This window comes from Pithys albifrons, chromosome 13, assembly GCF_047495875.1.
Source record: "Pithys albifrons albifrons isolate INPA30051 chromosome 13, PitAlb_v1, whole genome shotgun sequence".
Lineage (NCBI taxonomy): Eukaryota > Metazoa > Chordata > Aves > Passeriformes > Thamnophilidae > Pithys > Pithys albifrons.
In genome coordinates, this window is record NC_092470.1 from 20,498,323 (window position 1) to 20,525,684 (window position 27,362).

At 49.3% G+C, this 27,362-nt stretch overlaps 1 protein-coding gene across 1 annotated transcript in view; it reads left to right on the plus strand.

Annotated features, from left to right (window-relative positions):
• The window catches only part of MAP2K5 (mitogen-activated protein kinase kinase 5), a 175,026-nt gene that overhangs the window by 89,291 nt on the left and 58,373 nt on the right, over positions 1–27,362 (plus strand). Inside the window, exon 17 of the mRNA XM_071568130.1 lies at positions 14,624–14,653. Coding sequence (XP_071424231.1) covers positions 14,624–14,653 — 30 coding nt within the window. The remainder of the gene's footprint in view (positions 1–14,623; positions 14,654–27,362) is intronic.

Sequence of the window (27,362 nt, forward strand, 5' to 3'; positions counted from 1 at the left end):
GAAGGAAATTCTTTGCAGAGAGAGTGCTCAGGGATTGGAATGGGCTGCCCAGAGAGGGGGTGGATTCCCCATCCCTGGAGGTTTTTCAGCTGAGCTTGGCCGTGGCACTGAGTGCCATGATCTGGTAAAGGGACTGGAGTTGGCCCAAGGGTTGGACTTGATGATCTGGGAGGTCTTTTCCAACCCAATCCATTCTGTGATTCTATGGATGTGACACTGAGTGAGAATCCACCACATCTTGATCCAACCCTACTGTGATCACCAGCCCAGGGCACTCAGTGCCCTGGGCTGGTGATCCCAGTGGGGTTGGATCAAGGGTTGGACTTGCTGATCTTGGAGGTCTTTTCCAACCCAATCCATTCTATGATTCTGTGATTTCCCATTTGGGAGCCCAAAAAGTCACTCCTGTTGTGTTTCCAAGCAATAAATTCATTGCCAAAACCCTTTTCAGCCCACCTGGCAGGGGTTGGTGGTGAATCCCTGCAGGCAGGTGTTGGCAGTGGCACTGAGGGCAGCTCTGAGTGGCATCCCCAGCCCAAGGGACACCAGGATTTGTCCCACACATGATGGGATTTCAGGCCCAAGTGGTTAATCCTGAGTGCACTCCCTGCCTGTGCTGTGGAGCCTCTTCATCCCCCTGGGTGTGGGAGCAGCTGGAGAGGCACAGACAGAACATGGAAGGGCTCATGAGCACCATTGAGCCCAACAAAGGCAAGGAGGAGCAGAGCAAGATGTTTGAAGAGGGTGCTCCAGGAGAAGAAGCTCTGCTTGAAGATGATGCTCGAAAAGCACTTCAATCTTTAAGATGTTTAACTGCATAAAACTGGTGTCAAGACTCATAATTCATCTGGTCAAGGAGGGGGAGGCTTCAGATCTCTTTCTGAGGAGCCTAAAAAGTGTGATCAGTCAGGTATTGTCAGCTTTGAAGTGATAATGGGTCAGGGTCAGGGCTGTGAGCTGATCTGAGGGAAATTCTGCAGAGCACAGTTTGTCTTCTGCAGCATTTCCCTGCTCTGGGGGTGTTGGGCTTGGTCTTTCCTCAGTTCTAGACCCTGACCTGAAGAACATGTGCAGATGTGGTGCTTGGGGACAGGGTTTGCTGCTGGAACTGTTAATGGTTGGACTGGATGTTCTTAGAGGTCTTTTCCAGCATCACTAATTCTGTAATTGAGAGGTGTGGGGGAGAATCTGAAACCCCTTTTCCCCTCTCCCCCTTTCCCCCTTTCCTTCCCCATCCCTTTTCCCTTCCCCCTTTCCTTTATTTCTTTATTTCTTTTTTCCTGTTTTTCTTTTTCCCTTTATTCCCTCTTTCCTTCCCTTGTCCCTTTTTCCTTCCCCCTTTCCTTTATTTCTTTTTTTTCTTGTTTTTCTTTTTTCCTTTATTCCCCCTTTCCTTCCCTTGTCCCTTTTCCCTTCCCCCTTTCCTTTATTTCTTTATTTCTTTTTTCCCGTTTTTCTTTTTTCCTTTATTCCCCCTTTCCCTCCCTTGTCCCTTTTCCCTTCCCCCTTTCCTTTATTTCTTTTTTCTTTTTTTCCTTTATTTCCCCTTTCCTTCCCTTGTCCCTTTTCCCTTCCCCCTTTCCTTTATTTCTTTATTTCTTTTTTCCCTTTATTCCCCCTTTCCTTCCCTTGTCCCTTTTCCCTTCTCCCTTCCATTTATTTCTTTATTTCTTTTTCCCTTTATTCCCCCTTTCCTTCCCTTGTCCCTTTTTCCTTCCTCCTTTCCTTTATTTCTTTATTTCTTTTTCCCTTTATTCCCCCTTTCCTTCCCTTGTCCCTTTTCCCTTCTCCATTTCCTTTATTTCTTTATTTCTTTTTCCCTTTATTCCCCCCTTTCCTCTCCCATCCCTTTTCCCTTCTCCCTTTCCTTTATTTCTTTTTTTCCTGTTTTTCTTATTTCCTTTATTCCTCCTTTTCCCTTCCCCCTTCCCTTTATTCCTTTATTTCTTTTTTCCTTTATTCCCCCTTTCCCCTCCCTGAATTCCAGCCCTCTCTGAGCCAATGCCAAGCCCAGCCCTGTGCCAGCCCCAGCAGGTGGGTGTGACAACTGTCCCTTTGTCACTGCACATCCCTCTAAAGAACATGAACACAGGAGCCAAACAAGCTGCCCCAAGTGTTTGTGGGGTCCTGGACTCCCTCCCCTGGGCTGCCACCTCCTCTGTGGGGCAGCAGAGCCCCAGGGGGAGCTGGACCATCACCCCAGCCCTTGGCCAGACTCTTCTGGGAGAGGAATCAGCCCTGGGATCAGCTCAGTTGGTTCAGACTTGGTTGTAGCAATGCCCAAGGTCATGGATTCAATCCCCTGTGTGGGTGATGGATTCAATCCCCTGTGTGGGTGATGGGTTCAATCCCCTGTGTGGGTGATGGGTTCAATCCCCTGTGTGGGTCATGGGTTCAATCCCCTGTGTGGGTCATGGGTTCGATCCCCTGTGTGGGTGATGGGTTCAATCCCCTGTGTGGGTGATGAGTTCAATCCCCTGTGTGGGTGATGGATTCAATCCCCTGTGTGGGTGATGGATTCAATCCCCTGTGTGGGTGATGGATTCAATCCCCCGTGTGGGTGATGGGTTCAGTCCCCTGTGTGGGTGATGAGTTCGATCCCCCGTGTGGGTGATGGGTTCAATCCCCTGTGTGGGTCATGGGTTCAATCCCCTGTGTGGGCCATGGATTCAATCCCCTGTGTGGGTCATGGATTCAATCCCCTGTGTGGGTGATGGATTCAATCCTCTGTGTGGGTGATGGATTCAATCCCCTGTGTGGGTGATGGGTTCAATCCCCTGTGTGGGTGATGGGTTCAATCCCCTGTGTGGGTGATGGGTTCAATCCCCTGTGTGGGTCATGGATTCAATCCCCTGTGTGGGTGATGGGTTCAATCCCCTGTGTGGGTGATGGATTCAATCCCCTGTGTGGGTCATGGGTTCAATCCCCTGTGTGGGTCATGGGTTCAATCCCCTGTGTGGGTGATGGGTTCAATCCCCCGTGTGGGTGATGGATTCAATCCCCTGTGTGGGTCATGGGTTCAATCCCCTGTGTGGGTGATGGATTCAATCCCCTGTGTGGGTGATGGATTCAATCCCCTGTGTGGGTGATGGGTTCAATCCCCTGTGTGGGTCATGGGTTCAATCCCCTGTGTGGGTGATGAGTTCAATCCCCTGTGTGGGTCATGGGTTCAATCCCCTGTGTGGGTGATGGGTTCAATCCCCCGTGTGGGTGATGGATTCAATCCCCTGTGTGGGTCATGGGTTCGATCCCCTGTGTGGGTGATGGATTCAATCCCCTGTGTGGGTGATGGATTCAATCCCCTGTGTGGGTGATGGGTTCAATCCCCTGTGTGGGTCATGGGTTCAATCCCCTGTGTGGGTCATGGGTTTGATCCCCTGTGTGGGTGATGGGTTCAATCCCCTGTGTGGGTCATGGATTCAATCCCCTGTGTGGGTCATGGGTTCAATCCCCTGTGTGGGTGATGGGTTCAATCCCCTGTGTGGGTGATGAGTTCAATCCCCTGTGTGGGTCATGGGTTCGATCCCCTGTGTGGGTGATGGATTCAATCCCCTGTGTGGGTCATGGATTCAATCCCCTGTGTGGGTCACTGACTGAAGAGTTGGACTCAATGATCCTTGTGGGTCCCTCCAACTCAGAATAGTCTGGGATTTTGGGATTTATGGAGAAACCAGTTAATTGTTGGCCCTTACTTTTTGCTTTCCTGAGGGCAGAGTCCTGCCTTGAGCTGCCTTGGACCATGGATGGTCAGTGGGTGGGACTGCAAAGTGCTGGACGTGTTTCCTTTGAGATTAAGGAAAAGCAAGAATAGAAAAAGTGCTTTTTTTTGCCCTGAGCCTCACATGGTTCCTGTCAGGTTGTGAGGACTGTGGTGTGATGTCTGTGCCTTGGTGGCAGCTCTTGGCTGGGCTGGAACATGCAGAATTCACTCAACAACCAAAATCCTTCTTGTTGAGGAATATTTAGGTATTTTCAGCCATTCCATACAGAGTGAGGCACTTCAGGAGCTCCTTCTGGGGGCAAAGTTGGCCCCTATTCTATTCTTTTGGCCTCTATTTAATTCTTTTGGCCTCTCTTTTTATTCTTTTGGCCTCTATTTTATTCTTTTGGCCTCTATTTTATTCTTTTGCCCTCTCTTTTATTCTTTTGCCCTCTCTTTTATTCTTTTGGCCTCTATTTTATTCTTTTGGCCTCTATTTTATTCTTTTGGCCTCTATTTTATTCTTTTGGGCTCTCTTTTTATTCTTTTGCCCTCTATTTAATTCTTTTGGGCTCTCTTTTTATTCTTTTGGCCTCTCTTTGTATTCTTTGGCCTCTCTTTTTATTCTTTGGCCTTTCTTTTTATTCTTTTGGCCTCTCTTTGTATTCCTTTGGCCTTTCTTTGTATTCTTTTGGCCTCTATTTTATTCTTTTGGGCTCTCTTTGTATTCTTTGGCCTCTCTTTGGTTCTTTGGCCTCTATTTTATTCTTTTGGCCTCTCTTTTATTCTTTTGGCCTCTCTTTGTATTCTTTTGGCCCCTATTTTATTCTTTTGGCCTCTCTTTTTATTCTTTTGGCCTCTCTTTTATTCTTTTGCCCTCTCTTTGTATTCTTTGGTCTCTCTTTGTATTCTTTGGCCTCTCTTTGTATTCTTTGGCCTCTCTTTGTATTCTTTGGCCTCTCTTTGTATTCTTTGGCCTTTATTTTATTCTTTTGGCCTCTATTTTATTCTTTTGCCCTCTATTTAATTATTTTGGCCTCTCTTTTTATTCTTTTGGCCTCTCTTTGTATTCTTTGGCCTCTCTTTGTATTCTTTGGCCTCTCTTTGTATTCTTTGGCCTCTCTTTGTATTCTTTGGCCTTTATTTTATTCTTTTGGCCTCTATTTTATTCTTTTGCCCTCTATTTAATTATTTTGGCCTCTCTTTTTATTCTTTTGGCCTCTCTTTGTATTCTTTGGCCTCTCTTTGTATTCTTTGGTCTCTCTTTGTATTCTTTGGTCTCTCTTTGTATTCTTTGGCCTCTCTTTGTATTCTTTGGCCTCTCTTTGGTTCTTTGGCCTCTCTTTGTATTCTTTGGCCTCTCTTTGTATTCTTTGGCCTCTCTTTGGTTCTTTGGCCTCTCTTTGTATTCCTTTGGCCTGGATTTGGCTCATTTCTCCCCCCAGGGCTCTTTGGGTGGCTCTGTCCGAGCGGTGCCCGTTGGCACCTGGAGCCACCCCCGTGCTGGGACCAGCCCATGTCCAGCCCCAGCTCAGCCCTGGTGTGGCAGCAAAGGGCCCAGTGCCTGAGGGTTGGGTCATGAATTAATAATTGCTGTGTGCTGGGGAAGTTGCCTGGCAGAGTGTTATCAATCACTCAGTGACCAGAACTTGCAGTAATTAGTGTATTTTCTGGGCCTTTGCTTCAGTGCCTTGGAAGCTGCACATGCTGCACTCGCAGCTCAGCTCGGCCAGGGTGGCATTCCAGGATGATTTATCCTCCTGCTGCTCTGGGCTGGACCCCTGGGCAGGGGGAGGGTGCTGGGGGAGCTGCAGTGGGGGGGAGTTGAGGTCCAGCTGGGGTGGGGAGACCTGGCTGGGTCACGTTCTCAGGGATGGCTCCTCAGCTGCCACGGGAGTAACTCAGGGCTCCACCTGGGCACAGGAAGGGGCAGGAAAGGGGTGGCACCGGCTGGGGGGGTTGGAGTGGGGATTGTGCAGAGGATTGCAGGGTTGGGGATGTGTGGAGTGGGTTGTGTTATAGATTAGATAGACAATGTGTGTGTGTATTTATATATATATATGAGAGTGGTGAGGCCTTGGCACAGGGAGGTTTATTATATATTAGATAATCTGTATATATATATTTATATATTTATGAAGGTGGGCAGGCCCTGGCACAGGTAGGTTGTATTATATGTTAGATACATTATATATATATAAATATATATATATATATAAAAATATATATATATAAATAAAAAATATATAAAAATATAATGTATATATATATTTAGATATTTTTATATATATATAAATATATATATATATTTAGATATTTATGAAGGTGGGCAGGCCCTGGCACAGGTAGGTTGTGTTATATATTAGATAAATAATCAGTATATATATATATATATTTATGAAGGTGGGCAGGCCCTGGCACAGGTAGGTTGTGTTATATATTAGATAAATAATCAGTATATATATATATATATATATATTTATGAAGGTGGGCAGGCCCTGACACAGGTAGGTTGTATTATATGTTAGATACATTATATATATATAAATATATATATATATAAAAATATATATATAAATAAAAAATATATAAAAATATAATGTATATGTATATTTAGATATTTTTATATATATATAAATATATATATATATATATAGATATTTATGAAGGTGGGCAGGCCCTGGCACAGGTAGGTTGTGTTATATATTAGATAAATAATCTGTATATATATATATATTTTTATATATTTATGAAGGTGGGCAGGCCCTGGCACAGGTAGGTTGTATTATATATTAGATAAATAATCTGTATATATATTTATATATTTATATATTTATGAAGGTGGACAGGCCCTGGCACAGGGAGGTTTATTATATACTAGATAGATAATGTATATATATATTTATATATTTATGAAAGTGGGCAGGCCCTGGCACAAGGAGGTTTATTATATATTAGATAAATAATCTGAATATGTATTTTTATATATATCTGAGAGTGGTGAGACCTTGGCACAGGTAGGTTGTGTTATATATTAGATAAATAATCTGTATATATATTTATATATTTATTAAGGTGGGCAGGCCCTGGCACAGGGAGGTTTATTATATATTAAATAAATAATCTGTGTGTATATATATATATTTATATATTTATTAAGGTGGGCAGGCCCTGGAACAGGGAGGTTCATTATATATTAGATACATAATCTGTATCTATATTTTTATCTATCTGTGAGGGTGGGCAGGCCCTGGCACAGGTGCCCAGAGCAGCTGTGGCTGCCCCATCCCTGGCAGTGTCCCAGGCCAGGCTGGAGCCCCCTGGGCCAGTGGGAATTGTCCCTGCCCAGGGCAGGATGGATTAATGACCTTTAAAAGGCCCTTCCACCCCAGACCATTCCAGGATCCTGCAGATCATTGGTCCCTATTGCACTGGGTGATAGAGCCCTTCCTACTTCTAAAATCCTCAGTGCCACCTCTGCCCCTCTGGGATGGGCTGTGCCATCCTGAGTACCACCTCTGCCCTTCTGGAGAGGCTGTGCCATCCTCAGTGCCACCTCTGCCCCTCTGGGAGAGGCTGTGCCATCCTCAGTGTCACCTCTGCCCCTCTGGGAGAGGCTGTGCCATCCTCAGTGCCACCTTTGCCCCTCTGGGATGGGCTGTGCCATCCTCAGTGCCTCCTCTGGGAGAGGCTGTGCTATCCTCAGTGCCACCTCTGGGAGAGGCTGTGCTATCCTCAGTGCCACCTCTGCCCCTCTGGGAGAGGTTGTGCCATCCTCAGTGCCACCTGTGCCCCTCTGGGAGAGGCTGTGCCATCCTCAGTGCCTCCTCTGGGAGAGGCTGTGCTATCCTCAGTGCCACCTCTGCCCCTCTGGGAGAGGTTGTGCCATCCCCAGTGTCACCTGTGCCCCTCTGGGAGAGGCTGTGCCATCCTCAGTGCCACCTTTGCCCCTCTGGGAGAGGCTGTGCCATCCTCAGTGCCTCCTCTGGGAGAGGCTGTGCCATCCTCAGTGCCACCTTTGCCCCTCTGGGAGAGGCTGTGCCATCCTCAGTGCCTCCTCTGGGAGAGGCTGTGCCCTCCTTGGTGCCACCTGTGCCCCTCTGGGAGAGGCTGTGCCATCCTCAGTGCCTCCTCTGGGAGAGGCTGTGCCATCCTCAGTGCCACCTTTGCAGTAAATGCCTCCTCCCAGGGCGGGTTTGTGCCCTTGAATCCTCCCTGGCTCAGCCTTGTCTTGGCACTGCAGTTCATATTTAAAAGAAGGCAAAGTGAAACTAATTATCTTTAATTAAGGCGACTCAGGCTTTGATTTCCAACATATTTTTTGCAGTTTGAGAGAGACAGAGACAGAGACACCTCGAGCTGCTGTTCCCCAGCCAAGGGGTGGCCCAGGGGTGCTCAGGGCACCCTCGTGCTGGGGTGGCAGCAGTGCCCGGGGTGCTGCCCCCTTTGCTCTGCCCCTCCATCCATCTCCTGCCCCTCCATGGGGCTCCCCAAGTCCTCAGTTAATGGCCTCAGACATTAAAAATTGAAGCTTTCCCCATTCCAGGCCTTTCAGGGCTTTGTTCTTTAAGCCCCAGACACTCTGGAGTGCAGCTGCAAACTATAGGCAGAAGATTAAATTAATTTGTAACTCTTTTTTTTATTTTATTTTATTTTTTATTTTTTTTTTTGTTCCTGGGCCTGCATTACTAAATCCTGCACGTTTAATTGAAACCCTACTTCAAGATGCTTTGTGTTCCTGCTCCTCTTTGTTGGCAGTTTAACCTCAGAAGCACTTTAAGGCTGTTAAATTGCTCTTATATCCTTTTGGATTTTTTTTTTTTTTTTTTTGAACTGTGCAATAAGAGGACAAGGAAATTGATATTAGAAGGAAAGAAAAATCTTCCAGTAGTTTTTGAGGTATTTAATATTTATTAAGGTCCATACCCAGCAGAGTTTCAGGTGATTTGAAGCCCATCTATCTAGGAATGTATAAATTGGTCTTGGAATGGAATTTCACCCAGGGAATTTTGTGTTATCCAGTAGTTAAGTCTGATTTTTAAAGTTTCCCATGTCTGGATGTTCTGAAGTGGCTTCTGCTTTCCCATCAAACGAGGCTTTAACTGCAGTGCACAATCTAAATGCAACAAGCCTGGGATGGAGATTTAATTGTGTGAAATGGGCACGAGGTAATTAAGCACAAATTTGAGCACATTTCAGGCTCTCAAGGCCTCCTCGAGCTCCAGCTCTGCCCATGCTGGAAGTGCTTCCTTTCCATTTGCAGTTCTGAGAAACGTGGGATGTGTCTCTGGGAAGAAGGAAAACATCCCACCCTTTCCAGGGAACTGCAAATTAAACACCAACACCCACAATAATCCAAGTGGGAAACTTTCCTTGCCTGAGTGTCCTGAAAATGTGGTTTGGATTTCCCTCCCTCAGACACTTTGCAGGGAGGACACAGAGGGAGGTGCTGGGATTTTATTCCCAATAGGCAAAGAGGATTCCTGTAGTTCCCTTTCCACTTCCAAAATGGGAAATTCCACTGTTTCCACAAGTCATTGGAATCTGCACATTAAATGTGTTTGGGAACAGGATTTCCAGCCCTGCTTATGGGAGCTCATTCCAGAGGCTTGATGGGTCTTTTTGCCTTTCTGCTTTTTTTTTTTGAATAATCACATAACAGTTTGATATTTCGATACATTTTTATTTCAATTTATATAAAAATTTGATAGTTTGATAAAAATCAGCATCTGTGCACCCTGTGCCTCTGCCTGGGATCTCATCATCTGGGATTATTTCTCAATTTATCAAGCACTGCTTGAAGATCTGATGGTGCAGCCCTTCCTTTTTCCTTTCCCCCTTTTTCCTCCTTTCCCCCTTTTTCTCCTTTCCCCCTTTTTCTCCTTTCCCCCTTTTTCTCCTTTCCCCCTTTTTCTCCTTTCCCCCTTTTTCTCCTTTCCCCCTTTTTCTCCTTTCCCCCTTTTTCTCCTTTCCCCCTTTTTCTCCTTTCCCCCTTTTTCTCCTTTCCCCCTTTTTCTCCTTTCCCCCTTTTTCTCCTTTCCCCCTTTTTCCTCCTTTTCCCCTTTTTCTTCCTTTTCCCCTTTTCCTCCTTTTTCCTCCTTTTTCCTCCTTTTTCCTCCTTTTTCCTCCCTTTTCCTCCCTTTTCCTCCCTTTTCCTCCCTTTTCCTCCCTTTTCCTCCCTTTTCCTCCCTTTTCCTCCCTTTTCCTCCCTTTTTTCCCCCCTTTTCCTCCCTTTTTTTCCCCCCTTTTCCCCCCTTTTCCCCCCTTTTCCCCCCTTTTCCCCCCTTTTCCCCCCTTTTCCCCCCTTTTCCCCCCTTTTCCCCCCTTTTCCCCCCTTTTCCCCCCTTTTTCCTCCTTTTTCCTCCTTTTCCCCCCCTTCCCTCCCTTTCCCCCCTTTTCCCTCCCTCTTCCCTTCCCCCCCCTCTTCCCTTCCCCCCCCTCTTCCCTTCCCCCCCCTCTTCCCTTCCCCTCCCTCTTCCTTCCCCTCCCTCTTCCCTTCCCCTCCCTCTTCCCTTCCCCTCCCTCTTCCCTTCCCCTCCCTCTTCCCTTCCCCTCCCTCTTCCCTTCCCCTCCCTCCTCCCTTCCCCTCCCTCCTCCCTTCCCCTCCCTCCTCCCTTCCCCTCCCTCCTCCCTTCCCCTCCCTCCTCCCTTCCCCTCCCTCCTCCCTTCCCCTCCCTCCTCCCTTCCCCTCCCTCCTCCCTTCCCCTCCCTCCTCCCTTCCCCTCCCTCCTCCCTTCCCCTCCCTCCTCCCTTCCCCTCCCTCTCCTCCCTCCCTCCTTTCCCAAGGTAATTGTTATAAATCCCACCCCCCCAAGCCCCCCAACCCTCTCCAGGTGGTTGTTCCATGGTGAGCTGGGCTGGCAAAGGTCTCACTCTGGACCATTTCTGGCTGATCCATCTCACTCTCCTCTGTCTCTCCACCCCATCCTGCTCTTTGAACTCACTGGGCCTTTTTAGTGCTGTTTTTTTCAGTTCCTTTGTAGTGGGAACAGAATCCCAGAGTCCTTGGGGTTGGGAAAAACTTCTGGGATACCCAATCCAAGCATCAGGAAGGAATCCACAGGGAAAGGAAAACCAACTCCTTGAAGTTCAACCACTCCCTTCTCTGCTCAGTGACAGGAAATGCTGATCATTTCCCAAACTGAAATAGTGCCAATGAAAATGTTACATTTTTGGGATAATGCCTTAAAAAGATGACAAGTTCAGGAGGCTCCTCCTGTAAATGCAGAGAAGTTTTGGCCACTGTGTTGCTCTGAAGTTTGTTTTTCTGTCCTGCACTGGGCTTGGTCCTCATGTTGAGATGACACAGAGTTTGAAATCCCTTTAATCTGTTTGTTTTGGGGCTTTTTTTTCCCCCTTTCACTGTGACACTCTTTATAAATCAGAGTCTACGTATCGAGGTCATTGGTTGGCTGAACTTAAACCATTTTACTTAGTAAATTTAATTAAGAAAATACAGTGCAACTCATAAGCAAATGAGGTTTTGCTGGTTTTAAAGCAAACCTCCCTCTTGAGTGCTGATTGCCTCACTCGACCCCTGGTGCTACAGAAACAGGCAAAATTAAAAAGGACATTAAAGCTTCATTAAATCTGAAACACATTTAGTACAGTGACAGATCTGCAGGCTATTTCAGGCAGGATTACAGACTCTTGGCTAAGTTTCCTAATTTATAATACCTTGACAATCTTGCAGGGAGGAAACGAGTGTGAGGGGAGGAACTGAGTGATGGTTCAGGGCTTGGGGAACTGGCCCTGCCTCTTTCTGCACGTCTCAGGCAGGAGCAGCTTCACTGGGAAAGGGGTTTCTTTTTATCATCCCCCCCAAAAAACCTGTTGCTGGTGCATTTTGTATCCTCCCAAGCTCCTTTATCACCCTGTACCTCCATCCTCAGGAAACTCCTCTTTGCTCAGTTACTCTGCTGCTTTTGTGGCCCCTGCTGAGCTGTGGGATGCTCAGGGAGAGGGATCAGGGATGGGAATGGGAATGGGAATGCTTGGGTTGAGGTCAGCCCTGAGGTTGTTTTCCTGCTCTGTGCTTGCAACCATCACTATCTCCTTGTTCTGCAGTGGGATGGTTGTTACCTTCCTTTCCTGCTCTTCAGCCAGTGGTCACTGGACACATCAGGAATTATTCTGCTTCTGTTGATGGAAAAGAATTAGGCAATTGTAGTTTTCTTTAAGGCATTTGTGGCTCTTGCAGCAGGAAGATTTTTTAGGGTCTCAGAGTGCTGCTTGGAATGTGAGGCTGGTCCTGCCAAAGGAAGGTGACAGAGGATGTGTTGGCAGCTCCTGCTCTGTGAGGCTGAGTGGGACAGAAACTTCAGGGGCTCTGCTTAACCATGTAGCAGGTTTTTCAAAGCCTTCCATGGGAGTGACCAGAGTGACTGTTCTGAGAGGGGAATGGTCATGGAATCCTGGGCTGGAAGGGACATCTTCCAAGATCATCTTGTTCTACCACCAGCCCAGGTTGCTCCAAGCCCCATCCAGCCTGATCTTGGGTACTCCCTGGGCTGGGGCAGCCACAGCTTCTCTGCCCAACCTGTGCCAGGGCCTGCCCACCCTCCCAGCCAGGAATTCCTTCCCAATATCCCACCTATCCCTGCCCTCTGGCAGTGGGAAGCCATTCCCTGTGTCCTGTCCCTCCATCCCTTGTCCCCAGTCCCTCTCCAGCTCTCCTGGAGCCCCTTTAGGCCCTGGCAGGGACTCTCAGGTGTCCCTGGAGCCTTCTCTTCTCCGGGTGACCCCTCCAGCTGTCCCAGCCTGGCTCCAAAGGGGCTCCAGCCCCTGGAGCATCTCCATGACCTTCTGGATAAAGGCAGCAAATTCACTATTGCAGAAGCTCAGTTTGAGAGTAGCCCCCAAGAAATGGTGTCATCTCTGTGGTTTCTCTTCCACAAACACTGCAGGACCTGCTCTGTGTCTGCAGTGTCTCTGAGGCTCTGCAAGGGGCAGCTCTGCCCTGGCTTTGGAGAGCAGCTGGCACTGCAGGAAGGGCACCACCTCTGCCCTTTCCCTGGGCTGGGGGGCTCTGCTCTGGTGCCCCCTCAGTCCCTACCTCGCTGCAGCTCTGCCTGTGCCCCATTGTTCCTGCTCAGGCTGCCTTTGTGCTGCCAGCAGGGCTGAAATTTCATCAGGGGTGGGCACAGCTGGCGCTGCCCAGAGGGCCAGGTCAGGTAACCAAGGCTAGGGGGGCTCAGGTGTCACTGGCAGTGCAGGTGCTGGGAGCAGCTTTTGCCCAGGGCTGGCACAGGGAGTGGCCTCTGGATGGAATGGATCAGACCTTCCCTGGTGCTGGTCTGATGGGATGGAACTTGGGCATCACACAGGGAGGTCCGTGAGGGCAGAACATCCATGACCTTTGTGGGAGACCCTCCTTGGGAGGGGCTCATGGGGTGTGGAGAAGCTCCTGGCTCCTCTGTAGACCCTGCAGAGAGGTGGGGACAACCAGCAGGTCAGGGCAGGGCTGCTCTGAGTGCCCCATGTCAGCCCAGGCTGTGCCAGGACATGGGTGGGTTGGGTACTGGGGGCAATTCCTGCATGGAAAGGGCTGTCAGGCACTGGAAGGGGCTGCCCAGGGCACGGGGGGAGTCCCCACTCCTGGGGGGATTTAACAGCCACCTGGATGTGGCACTTGGGGACATGGGCCAGTGGTGGCCCTGGCAGTGCTGGGGATGGTTGGACTTGATGGTCTGAGAGGGCTTTTCCAACCTGAATAGTTCTGTGATTCTACCCCTGAAAACCCCAGGCCTTGCCTGAATAGCAGCCAAAATAACTTAAAAAACTACTCAGATTTTGCTGAAATGGTTTCCAAGGTTCTGATGTCAAGGGGGAAAACCTCTCTAGTACGAAGAAGAATTCTTGGAATCTTTATTAGCTGTGGCCAGTGGAATGTTCCTTCACAAGATAAGCAAAATATTGAGTTTGGGACCCCTCTGTGAGGCATTAATTGACTTTGCAGCAGCAGAGGCAGCAAATGCAGTTGATGTCATGGGCAGTCAAAGGTAGATGTGATGGAAGGTTGAGGTTTGTCCTGGGGGTCTCTGGCCAGATCCCACCTGGGATCCACAACAGGGACACAGAGCTGAGCTCTGGAGCCCAGAGATGTGCCCTGAGCCAGCCAGGGAAGGGCCAGGGCTTGGGGCTGCTGCCCAGTCCCTCCAGCCAAGGATCACTGGGAGCTGGGCTGGGCTCAGCTCCCATTCCCAGTGTGGAACTGGAGCTCCAGAGGGAGTGGTGCAGACCAGGGGGTTGGGGGAACCTGAGGAACGGGGTGGTGGGCACGGAGGAATGGAGGGGTGGGCATGGAGGAACAGTGATGGGCATGGAGGAACGGGGTGGTGGGCACGGAGGAATGGAGGGGTGGGCATGGAGGAAGGGGGTGGTGGGCATGGAGGAACGGGGTGGTGGGCATGGAGGAACGGGGTGGTGGACATGGAGGAACAGTGATGGGCATGGAGGAAGGGGGTGGTGGGCATGGAGGAACGGAGGGGTGGGCATGGAGGAAGGGGGTGGTGGGCACAAAGGAACAGAGTGGTGGGCATGGAGGAAGGGGGTGGTGGGCATGGAGGAAGGGGGTGGTGGGCATGGAGGAAGGGGGTGGTGGGCACGGAGGAAGGGGGTGGTGGGCACGGAGGAAGGGGGTGGTGGGCATGGAGGAAGGGGGTGGTGGGCATGGAGGAACAGGGTGGTGGGCGTGGAGGAAGGGGGTGGTGGGCATGGAGAAACAGAATGGGGTGGTGGGCATGGAGGAAGGGGGTGGTGGGCACAGAGGAAGGGGGTGGTGGGCACAGAGGTGCCCCCTGGGCACAGCCCTCCTCTGCCACCCCCTGCTGCAGGGCAGGAGTTGAGTCCTTTTCTCTCTTGCAGGAACTGTGCCCTCCATGCAAATCTCTCTAACTAGACAAATATTATTTCCTTTCCCAGCTTGCTCTTGGGAGGTTTCCATATCCTCAGGTAAGATTGTTCATTACTGCTGCTTTGCCACTGTGACATTCATTCCTATGTATGAAGGTGCAGGGAGCAATTGGCAACGTTGGAGCCACACACAAATAAATCTGTCCTGTTAAATTGAAAAGTGGGATCTGCAAGGAGTCACTTCAAAGTCTCTATTGATTTTTTTCCTTTTTTTTTTTATTTTTTTTTTTATTTCCTCTCTCCTGCAGACGCTGAAAATTATGATGATGTTAATGATGGGTTTGGGGTGAGATTAAAAATAATCTGGTATATACAACACCACTTTTTTTTTTTTTAAAGCAGAAAGGTGTATCTGCCCCTCTTTTCATGATTTAATTTTTAATTCTGATTTTTGAATGGTGGTCCAACATCCTCAAATCTTCTCAAAGATGTCATGGGGATGGAACACTTAAGGGAGCTCTGGATTTTCCCTTTTAAGAGGACTTGATATTAGTATTTTATTTAGATCCTGGCATTTTCTAACTTCCTACCTGAACTTGGTGGTGGCAAAACTCTTGGCTGGGTCGATGCCGAGCCCTGAATCACCACAGAAGATTTTCCATTTTGTGCTCAAACCCCATAAAACTGTAACCAAACCAACCACTCCAGCACTGCCTTTGCTGGGTCCTTTAAATTCACAACATTAAACTGTTCAGCAGCTCCTCAAATTATTCTTTCCTGGGAGAGAGGGGGGAGAAAAGTGAAATGTCCAGGGACTAAAATGAATTATTTGACTGTGGGTTTGATGTTTTCATATGTTTGATGAGGGCTGTTTTCTGCCTCTTGGTCTGTACAGATCCCAGTGCCTGCAGGCAATGTCTGATTTAAAGGTGGTGTTGGTCTGTGCTCTTTAAGCATCTATTAACTTGCTATTATTATGCAAATAACTGTTGTAATACACACACTAATTTATGCATGGTTAGATTATGCAGATGCCTCACAAACGTGGTTATTGAATAATAGGCTGGGCCTCCTTCCCTCTCCCGTCTTCAGGCCAATCCTCCTGACACTTTCAGGGACTCGGGAAGGTTTGGAATGTGTGGAAATACTCGGATTTTTCGCTTTTTCAGTGCCGTGATGAGCAGGGTTTTTTTTTTTTTTGCATGTTTTTGAAATGGAACTTCGAAGGGAGGGTTGGAAGAGAATTGTGGTGGGGAATCCTCCCTACTTTGGACATTCCTGGATTTTGTGCCCCGAAATCCAAGGGTTGGACTCGATGATCTCGGAGGTCTTTTCCAACCCAATGAAATCCAAGGGTTGGGAGGGGGGGATAATTTAAATTAAAATAACCCTGGAAGTGTCAGAGAGTGGGGAAGGAGAACATTGCACAGGATTTGAGAAAAAATCCCTTCCTGATCTGGGAGCAAACCAGTTTAAGATCCTTTTTTTTTTTTTTTTTTTTTGCTGTTCTAATTAAAAAAGGGAGAGGGTTTGGGAAAGAATATTTGGCAAGTCAGTAGCCCATGAAATTGTGTATATTTTGTAATGTGAACCAGTTGAGGAGGTGAAACTTGGCCCTGTGGCCACTGAGCTTTGCAAGCAGCTGCTTTGGGAAAAATACGGATTTGGGGCACGTGGGGCCATGGGGGGACACGAGAAGCCTCTTGGGGGGACCCTCTTTGATTAGGGGGAGAATTCACAGAGGGTTTAATGCCCAAATATTTATTTCTTTCCCTGGTAAGGGCCTGATTCTGCAGTCACTTTATAAATCCTCCTCACTTCAGTGGCTTATCCAAGGAGGGAAGTTAATCAAGGAGTGAAGTTAATCAAGGAGTGAAGTTAATCCTGAGTGTATTCCAAATTTATCCCTGAATAACTTGGAAGTTGCTCCCCTCCCAAGGTGGGAAATGTGGCCACCTGCATGAGAGCACCTGAAATTCCCTGGAAATGGGGGGTTTTTTCCAGGGATTTTTTTTCCCCCCTTTTTCTCTGTTTTTTTTTTAAGACACAGACAAGTGGTGTGTGTAAATTCAGTTTAAATGAAGGGGATTTATAGTGGGAATTCAGGAGCCTCCAATAGGCAGCAGGATTGTTTCATCTCCTGACTGTTTTAGTGATAAAAATAGAACATTTTAATGGCAGAACTTCCCATTCTCCACATCTTTTCTGAGTGTTTCTTTTCTAAGCATTTCTTTTGCTGACATTTATTCAGCTCACAGTCATTTCATCCTCACAATTAAGATTATTCTGAGAGCACTTAAATGTGCAGCTCCTCGTGGCAGTGAAGTGGCTTGTGGGTGTGTTGAGAGTTAATATTTAATTATCAGCAATAATTATATTATTTTTTGTCTCAATACACAGAATATAATCCCCACAATCAGTATTTTAAGTGTGGTCTGAGCAAGGAAATGACAACTAGTGATGGTCAGAACAGATTTTTCCTCTCTCAAAACTTTGCACAGGGAATTCCAGTCCTTAAAATAGAATTAATATCTAAATTTGGTGCTGGTTTGGTGGTTTTCCTGGGCATGGGCATGATGTAAAACTCCCTTTTGGAAGTGGTTTTTTTGCCCATAGGGTTTTCTGTAGGTACAAACTGAAGGGGCCTCAGGGCACATTCACCCCTGATTTCTTTGCATTATGAAATTATTGAATTATTCTATTAAAAGTAGCAGGGATGGTGCCTGTGCTCACACACACAAATACTCTGAAATAATTTTTTACATAAACCTTAAAGAAAACCCCAAAGGAACCTCCTTTTTCCGACCCCAGTTGCTGGTCCAGCCCCAGGCAGGCACACAGGGAAGGAAATTCAGTTTGTATTTTATTTTAAAAGTTTAACCTTAATTTATGTGATTTGGGTTTTACACAGAGAACTGTAAAAAAAAATACACCAAAAGATGAAGGCCCCTCACAAATTGAATTAAATTGGAATTGGAATCCCAAAGATCTGAACAAACCACACAGTGAAGCCTGGAGCTTCAAATTCCACCCCTTCCCACCCCACTTCTCCCCATTCCTTTTTCCTGCTCCCATTCCCGTCTCCCTGCTCCCCATTCCCATCCCACTTCTCCCCATTCCCATCCCACTTCTCCCCATTCCCATCCCACTTCTCCCCATTCCCATTCCCTGCTCCCCATTCTCTGCTCCCCATTCCCATTTTCTTGCTCCCATTCCCATTCCCTGCTCCCCATTCCCTGCTCCCTGTTCCCATTCCCAGCTCCCCATTCCCTGTTCCCATTCCCATTCCCTGCTCCCTGCTCCCATTCCCATTCCCTGCTCCCTGCTCCCCTTCCCATTCCCTGCTCCTGCTCCCATTCTCATTTTCTTGCTCCCATTCCTATTCCCTGTTCCCCTCTCCCATCCTACTTCTCCCCATTCCCATTCCCTGTTCCCATTCTCATTTTCTTGCTCCCATTGCCATTCCCTGCTCCCCATTCCCATTCCCTGCTCCCATTGCCATTCCCTGCTCCCCATTGTCATTCCCTGCTCCCCATTCCCATTCCCTGTTCCCATTCCCTGCTCCCATTCCCATTTTCTTGCTCCCATTCCCATTCCCTGCTCCCCATTCCCTGTTCCCATTCCCCATTCCCCGTTCCCATTCCCTGCTCCCTGTTCCCATCCCCATTCCCATTTCCTGCTCCCCATTCCCATTTCCTGCTCCCCATTCCCATTTCCTGCTCCCCATTCCCTGCTCCCCATTCCCATTTCCTGCTCCCCATTCCCATTTCCTGCTCCCCATTCCCATTTCCTGCTCCCCATTCCCATTCCCTGCTCCCCATTCCCATTCCCTGTTCCCATTCCCTGCTCCCATTCCCATTCCCTGCTCCCATTCCCATTCCCTGCTCCCATTCCCATTCCCTGCTCCCCGTTCCCATTTCCTGCTCCCCGTTCCCATTCCCTGTTCCCATTCTCCGTTCCCATTCCCTGCTCCCCATTCCCCGTTCCCATTCCCTGCTCTCCGTTCCCATTCCCATTCCCATTCCCTGTTCCCATTCCCCATTCCCATTCCCTGCTCCCATTCCCATTCCCTCTCCTCCCCTCCCACCCCGCTCCCCCCACCTGAGCAAACACTGCCCCGGGTATTGCAAAGCTTTGACTCTTTTCACACCCCATTAATTTATTCCTCCTCTTTCCCCATCTCTAAATTTTTCCCCCCTCTCTTGCTGATTTTTTCTCCTCCTCTTTTTTCCGGTCGGGCTTTTTTTTTTTTTTTTCTCGATCCCGACTCCCCGCTGCTCCAGCGATTTTCCTCTCGTTGTTAATTTTCCGCGCTCCATATGGAGCTCCAGACATTTCACCTGCAGGCTGTACTACATTTTGCTGGAGCGCTCGCACTTCCGGAGGCCAAAGCTGTCATTTAAGGCTCTCGGTGCATCTGTCTCCGCCAGGCGGGTGTTTTTTTTTTTCCGCCCTGGCATCGGGAGAGTGTGAATAACAAATTGGATGCACCTGAGATTCGGATGATTAGTGTGTTTTCCGAAGCTTGGGCGACTTGGGAGCAGCTCGCGGTGGGCACGGGGAGGGCTAAAGAGGCACCGCGGGCGAGCCGCGCCCGCTCCCGCATCCCGCGTGAAAAGCGGGACCATCCCGCTCCCGCATCCCGCTCCCGCATCCCGCGTGAAAAGCGGGAGCATCCCGGTCCCGCATCCCGCTCCCGCATCCCGCGTGAAAAGCGGGAGCATCCCGGTCCCGCATCCCGCTCCCGCATCCCGCGTGAAAAGCGGGAGCATCCCGGTCCCGCATCCCACTCCCGCGTCCCGCGTGAAAAGCGGGAGAATCCCGGTCCCGCGTCCCGCGTGAAAAGCGGGAGCATCCCGGTCCCGCATCCCACTCCCGCATCCCGCGTGAAAAGCGGGAGCGTCCCGGTCCCGCATCCCGGTCCCGCATCCCGCGTGAAAAGCGGGAGAATCCCGGTCCCGCTCCCGCATCCCGTGTGAAAAGCGGGAGCATCCCGGTCCCGCATCCCACTCCCGCATCCCGCATCCCGCGTGAAAAGCGGGAGCATCCCGGTCCCGCTCCCGCATTCCGCGTGAAAAGGGGGAGCATCCCGGTCCCGCATCCCACTCCCGCATCCCGCGTGAAAAGCGGGATTGTCCCGGTCCCGCATCCCACTCCCGCATCCCACGTGAAAAGCGGGAGCATCCCAGTCCCACTCCCGCATCCCGCGTGAAAAGCGGGAGCATCCAGGTCCCGCATCCCACGTGAAAATGGGAGCATCCTGCTCTCACTCCCGCATCCCGCTCCCGCATCCCACGCCCGCTCCCGCATGCCGCGTGAAAAGCGGGAGCATCCCGGTCCCACTCCCGCATCCCGCTTGAAAAGCGGGAGCATCTCGGTCCCGCGCCCGCTCCCGCATCCCACGCAAAAACGGGAGCATCCCGCGTGGAAAGCGGGAGCATCCCGTGCCCGCTCCTTCATCCCCCGCCCGCTCCTGCATCCCGCGCGAAAAGCGGGAACATCCCGCGCCAAAACGGGAGCATCCCGTGCCCGCTCCTGCATCCCGCGCCAAAAAGCAGAAGCATCCCCCGCCCACTCCCGCATCCCGCGCGAAAAGCGGGAACATCCCGCGCCAAAACGGGAGCATCCCGTGCCCGCTCCCCCATCCCCCGCCCGCTCCCGCATCCCGCGCGAAAACGGGAGCCTCCCCCCAGCGCTCCTGCCTCCCGCGCGGAAATTGGGAGCATCCCCCGCCCTCTCCCGCATCCCGCGCGCAAAGCGGGAACATCCCGCGCGGAAATTGGGAGCATCCCCCGCCCTCTCCCGCAGCCCGCGCGCAAAGCGGGAACATCCCGCGCCCAAACGGGAGCATCCCGTGCCCGCTCCTGCATCCCCCGCCCTCTCCCGCATCCCGCGCGAAAAGCGGGAACATCCCGCGCCCAAACGGGAGCATCCCGTGCCCGCTCCCGCATCCCCCGCCCGCTCCCGCATCCCGCCCGCAAAGCCGGAGCATCCCGGCCCGGCCGCCGAATATTTCATCCCGCCTTGTCATTGATTAGAAAAGAGCCTTTAATTTCCTCTCACCCCATGTTGTGATTAATTTGCATTCTTTGTCAGAAGTTAATGGAGTTTTTTATGGTTCACTCTGAAATCCTTGAAGACGGCGGAGTTGAGCTGATGTTTATACAACCGCCAGCGGAATTTCTGCCCGTGATTGATGGAGGGCTTGATGTTATTCCAAACGGCTTTTTAAGCTGTTTTTAAGAATTATTTGAATAAAATGCGAGCGAGATATTGTTATAACGAGCAAGATTATCTGTTAAAAATCTGTTTCAAATAAAGAACGTGATAAGTAGGGGAGGAAAAGGAGAGATCAGAAAGACAGGAGGGAATGATGGACGCAGGGGAGGGGATTTGTTAAAATACCTCGGCCAGGGATTCAAAGGAGTTACTGCAAAATGCGAGAGACCTCAATCGAGGGGCCTTTTTTATAGACAAGAGTTTGTTTTTGCAGCAGGATAAATAATGGGAATAAATCCGGGAAGAATTTAGTTATAGTTGGATTTTCCCTCGGATTTTTTTTTCCCTCTGAGCTTTTTCCCCAGCGCTCCAACTGAGAGAGACAATCCTGTCAGAGGTGGTAACTCCACAGAACGATGACATCTCAGTGGTGTCTCCATCCTTAAATCCCACTGCAAGGCAAACAGCGGTGGATAACAGGGAATTTTAGAGCCCGGGAAAAGCGGCTGCTGCAGGTTTGTCCTTGCTTTGCTTCCTAAGAAAATATAACAGGGAAAAAAAAACCCAAGTGGGTGAGAGAGAAAGGTTTTTTTTTCCTCCTCCTGGAAGGGAGAGGTTTGTACTTCGCCCACATCCCGGCGTTTCAGGAGAGACAATGCAGGATGGATTCGGTGTGTGCTGGGCTGGAGCAGATCCTGCTGTGCCCCAGCCCCTCCTGCAGGACAACACCTGGATTTTTTTATTAGCAGAATTATTAATATTCTTTTCTCTCTGAGCCCAAAGCAGAGGGATTTTTGCAAGGATTTCTGGGCTTCCCTGAGCTCTCCGTGCTTTCTGCAGGGAGGGATTCAGCGCAGGGCTGAGCCTTCCCTGCCAGAGCTCCTTCCTTGCCCTTTGCCGGAGCTTTGCTGGGCTCGAAGGGCACTCTCTGCTTTCTTTTAACACGCTCCGAGGTGCTTTTTGTTCCCTGCAATCCACACTATTGACCACAGCTGGCCCGGCTGCCTTTCACTGGCAGCCAATTGTCAAGGCAAAAAAGAAAAAAAGGTTTTCTTTCAGTTGGGGTGGAAAATAAGCATTTTTCCTGTTGTTTCTGCCACGGAGAGGAACATCCTTTAAGCATCGATGTCTTGGTGGGGGATAAATCCAGGCTTGGCTGCAGAGCCTTTCCCAGGAAGGAAGAAATGTTTTGTCTTCCAGATCTGTCATTACATCGAACCATTTAAAAGACATTAAACACTGTTCAAATGCTAATGCCAAAACACCGAATTAAATTGGTGGATAATATCTTCAATATGATGGATCTGTGCAAATCTTTCTGCTTTTATGACATATTCCAGAAATCACTGGCAGTATTTGAAGTCAGCTGCTGTTATTGTAAACTCTTCCTAATTTCTTAACATGGGGTTTATGTAAATCATTCCTCCTAATACACTTCAGATACATTTTCCTTTATTGTATTTTTTTTTCCTCCTCAGCCAGAAATCAGTTTGAGCTCAAATTTGATTAGAAACTTGCTGTAAAATTGGGATTTAGTTTTATTTTTTTTTCAGAGGTGTTTTCTTGCTTGAAAACCGAAGAGATTTTAGAAAAGCAAAAAAAAAAATCAGCTCAGAATCTGAAGCATAAAGAGAAATTTTTAATTTATTTATTTTCATCTCCCTGTCTGATTTATATGTTTTTTTAGTGTAAAATTGATGTTTGAATAATATGCTCAAGTGTGGAAATGCAGGTAACTCATGAAACCTTCTTTTGTAGTGTATTTTATTGTGATCTTGGGGTGTTGGGGGAGTGGATTATTATAGCTTGGAATCTTGACAGACTGACATGGATTTTTTTTTCCTCTCTGATCCCAAGAATTCCAGGCAGTGGGAGGGAGCAGAGCTCAGCCTGGGAGTTCCAGGATTTCCTGCTGTCCCAGGATTTGTTCTGTCTGCTGTGCAGTGAGATGGTCTTTAAGGTCCCTCCCAACCTGACCCATTCCAGGCTTTTATGGAATATTGACATTTCTCCAGTGCTATTTTTGCAAATATTTATGGATTTCCTGCCTGAGTTGGTGCTTCTGGAGAATGGGAGATGTTCCTGGAGGGAAACATCTCTCCCAGTTTTGGTTCCTGCAGGGGATGTTGATAAAAGAGAAGTGAAATGGGAGAAGAGCTCAGTGGGTGGATGGATTTGTGGCTGAGGTGGCCACTGGTGAACCCTCAGCAAATATTTGGTTTACTGAAGATTTATCATCATCACAGGATGGTTTGGGTTGGGTGGGACCTTAAAAACCATCTCATTCCATCCTTTGCCATGGGCAGGGACACCTCCCACCAGCCCAGGCTGCTCCAAGCCCTGTCCAACCTGGATCCCACCCCTGCCATGGGCAGCAGGGACACCTCCCACCAGCCCAGGGTGCTCCAATCCCTGTCCAACCTGGATCCCACCCCTGCCATGGGCAGGGACACCTCCCACCAGCCCAGGGTGCTCCAAGCCCTGTCCAACCTGGATCCCACCCCTGCCATGGCAGGGACACCTCCCACCAGCCCAGGGTGCTCCAATCCCTGTCCAGCCTGGATCCCACCCCTGCCATGGACAGGGACACCTCCCACCATCCCAGGTTGCTCCAAGCCCTGCCCAACCTGGCCTTGGACACTCCCAGGGATGGAACAGCCTCTCTGGGCTGGATGAGGAGCAGACATGGTTCCTCCAGAACCTCCCAGGAGCTGGAGGTGACCAGGCAAGGTCTGTGCTCCATTTGGCTGTTCCTGACCAGGGGTGCAGCTGTGGGAGCTCAGAAATGGGTTGTGGGGAGGAACATCAGTCCCTGCTCCTCAGGGTGTTGTGGGCACTGCTGGCCATGGGCACAGCAATGCCAGTCCCTCCAGGCACTGCTGGTGCTCTGTCCCAGAGCCTGAGGGCTGTTCCCAGCAGGACTTTGGGGGTCACAGTCATCTCCTCCTCCTCTGCTGGGTGATGGTTTCTCCAAATACTGAGGAGCCCCAAAGCCCAGGGTGAGAGTGAAGGGGTTTGAGGTCTTGGCAAGTGTTTCCCTCCTTTCTTCTGCCAGCCCTGGTGGGACCATGGCTTTGATTCATGGCACTGCCACACAACCTGCTGTGGGCAGTGCAGGGGCACAGGAGAGAGTTCATTACATGGTGTGGTGCCTCAACCTGCTCAGGAAACTCTCCTCCTGTACCCAAAGTTTTATTGCTTTGGGTTCTTTCCTTCCAGCTGTCCCTGGAATTGTGTCCTCTGCAGCCACCACAATTCCACAGCTCTTCAGAGGAAGCTCAGCATTTTTCTAGGAGAAAATTCCAGACTTCAGCAATGGAGAGTTTACCTGTTTCCTTTCAGGCCAGAAGGGACTTGCAGGGTGTGTTGGGGAGGAGGGACAATCCCAAGAGTTCCAGGCAGTGGGAGGGAGCAGAGCTCAGCCTGGGTGTTCCAGGATTTCCTGCTGTCCCAGGATTTGTTCTGTCTGGTGTGCAGTGAGATGGTCTTTAAGGTCCCTCCCAACCTGACCCATTCCAGGCTTTTTATCTCCAACCCCTGTGGTCTGAGGTGTGTCCTTGGGTGATTATTCCTCTGCTTAATTAGGAGGAAGGTTTTCCTTGCTGCAGGGAATGGTGGTGGTTGGGTGTGGAAGGCAAATGGAGCTGGGCTGCAGGACTGGTGGGTTTGGCTGTGGCCTGAAGCCCTCAGCCCTTTCAGCCTCTCTGGATTTCTGGGTGTTGTGGTTCTTCTGGGAACTCCCCCAGCTGGGCACAGCTCCCTGTGGGATTCAGGGATTCCCTGGACATCCCACTGCAGGGCTTGTCCTTTCCAGCTTTTGGGGGTTTGGCTTCAGTGATCCTTGGGGGACCCCCAGGAGATTCTGGGATTGGGTTGTGGTCAGTTTTCCAGGTTCTCCTGCCCTTCCTCTCTGTTACCACAGTTGTCACTTCACTCAGCTTGATAAACACAAAGCAAGAACTGCTTAAAATAAACCCTGTTCTCTGTTTTCTGCTTGACCATCCTTTGTTCTACTTGTTTCTTTTTTTGTGATGCTTGAAACAAGATCTGAGACCTGACTTAGTGGTGGGCTGTGGTAGAGCTTCACTGGATGTCTTGGAGATCTTTTCCAACCTAAATGATTCTCTGATTCCAAACCCTTTTAACACCAATTTGCTGCATTTACTTTTCCAAAGACTTTTAAATTTCCTTTTCTAAAGATTTCCTTGTCCCACTGAGGAATGTGTGGTCACAAGTGTGGTTGTTGGTGGTGGTTATTGTTGGTAGTGGTTGTTGTTGGTGGTTATTGTTGGTAGGAGTTGGTGGTGGTGGTTATTGTTGGTAGGAGTTGTTGGTGGTGGTTATTGTTGGTAGTGGTTGTTGTTGGCAATAGTTGGTGGTGGTAGTTGGTGGTGATTATTGTTGGTAGTGATTGTTGTTGGCAATAGTTGGTGGTGGTTGTTGGTGGTGGTAGTTGTTGTTGGTGGTTATTGTTGGTAGTGGTTGTTGTTGGCAATAGTTGGTGGTGGTAGTTGGTGGTGGTAGTTGTTGGTGGTTATTGTTGGTAGTGGTTGTTGGCAATAGTTGGTGGTGGTTGTTGGTGGTGGTAGTTGTTGTCGGCAATAGTTGGTGGTGGTAGTTGGTGGTGGTAGTTGTTGTTCCCACAATCCTTCCACCAGTGGGCAGTTTTTCCCACCCACTTTGTTGAATTGTGTTTCTAAACTCTGCTGGAAGAGATTTCTCTGAGAAGTGGCTGCAGTTCAGTGGTGGATGAAATAATCTCTTTATATAAATTTGTTTGCACCCCTCGGGGAGAAGCAGCGTAATATAATTGTAAGAATATATTTAATATTAAGGTTGTTGTGAATTGTCTATTTTTTTTTATTTTGAAATAGTTTTCATTCTTTTTTTTTTTTTTGCCTGGTTTTGACAGTGATTGAAGTTTGCCATTTGCAAAATCCGTGGATTGGGATGGGGAAGGTGTTTGGAATATCAGGAATAAATTCTTGCAGAAGTGGAACCACTTGGAATCCTGCAAGAATTTGTAAAATCTCTCTGAAGATCATCCCTAAATTCCAAACATGGGAACATTCCCACTTGGGAACCTGCACATTTGCATTTGCCTTTTCCATTTCTCTCAGGGCAGAGACAAAGCATTTGCCAGGAGCAGACAATGGTTTGTGCTCTTCAATAAAACCACCCTGGTTTGCACACATTAAAAATGAGCTCCATCTACTTCAAACATCCACAGTTTGCTGGATTAGGAACAGAAATGTGCAGGCTCCCTTAAAAAGCATAACTGGATGATTTGTTGGTGGGTGGATTTTTCTATTAAACCCCCCTAGCAGGAGCTTGGGAAGCAGGATGTGTGGAAAGAGAACATTTGTTAAGTGCTGTGGGAAGATCTAACCCGGGGTCACCTGCAAATCTCTCAGCCAGGAGCTCCAGGGCAAGGCCCAATTCCAGAGAGTAAACGGGAAAATTAAAGCTGGAGCTGGTGCCTCCTCTGAGGTACCAGGGGTGGCTTCATTTGAGCTTCCTTGATTGTGCTGCTGAATAGGCTGGGAAGGGGATGGGAAAGGTCCTCTCAGCCATTCCCAGCCCAGGGATCTCCATGGAGACAGGGACAGAACCTGATGGTCTGTCAAAAGTTGCTTTTCATAACCAGGGGCTTTCATTAACTGGGAGATGAAGCAGGAGACAAACTTGTGCATCTTTAACCATCCTTGAAAAGGAGCCTTTTGGAGAGTGTGCTTTGTGGAGCAGTTTCTCCTGGTGCCTCTGGTACTTCATGGCCTGAGAAGGTCTGGGAATGGGACAGGTTTATTTGTCATGTGCCCTCCTTGTGCCAGCTGTGAATTGTCACATGCAGGGGGTGAAACCACAAATATGAGACAGGTTCAAACCATGGAACAGCAGATCTGACTGTGGAAACTCAAACAGGTTCAAACCATGGAACAGCAGATCTGACTGTGGAAACTCAAACTAGAGACAGGTTCAAACCATGGAACAGCAGATCCAGTTGTGGAAACTCAAACTAGAGACAGGTTCAAACCATGGAACAGCAGATCCAGTTGTGGAAACTCAAACTAGAGACAGGTTCAAACCATGGAACAGCAGATCTGACTGTGGAAACTCAAACTGGAGACAGGTTCAAACCATGGAATAGCAGATCTGACTGTGGAAACTCAAACTGTTTCAGTTGCACAGGGGAAGCAACAACCACGATGGGCAGGTGGTGGCCAGGGCAGGGTTCAGAGATGCCCCTCGTGGTGCTGAGAGGTTTGGAGTGGGTTCTCTGAGGTGACAATGGTCATGGGATGGGTTAGTTGGGAAAGGACCTTAAAGCCCATCCAGTGCCATGGGCAGGGACACCTCCCACCAGCCCAGGGTGCTCCAAGCCCTGTCCAACCTGGCCTGGGACACTCCCAGGGATGGGGCAGCCACAGCTTCTCTGCCCAACCTGTGCCAGGGCCTGCCCACCCTCCCAGCCAGCAATTCCTTCCCAATATCCCACCCATCCCTGCCCTCTGGCAGTGGGAAGCCATTCCCTGTGTCCTGTCCCTCCATCCCTTGTCCCAAGTCCCTCTCCAGCTCTCCTGGAGCCCCT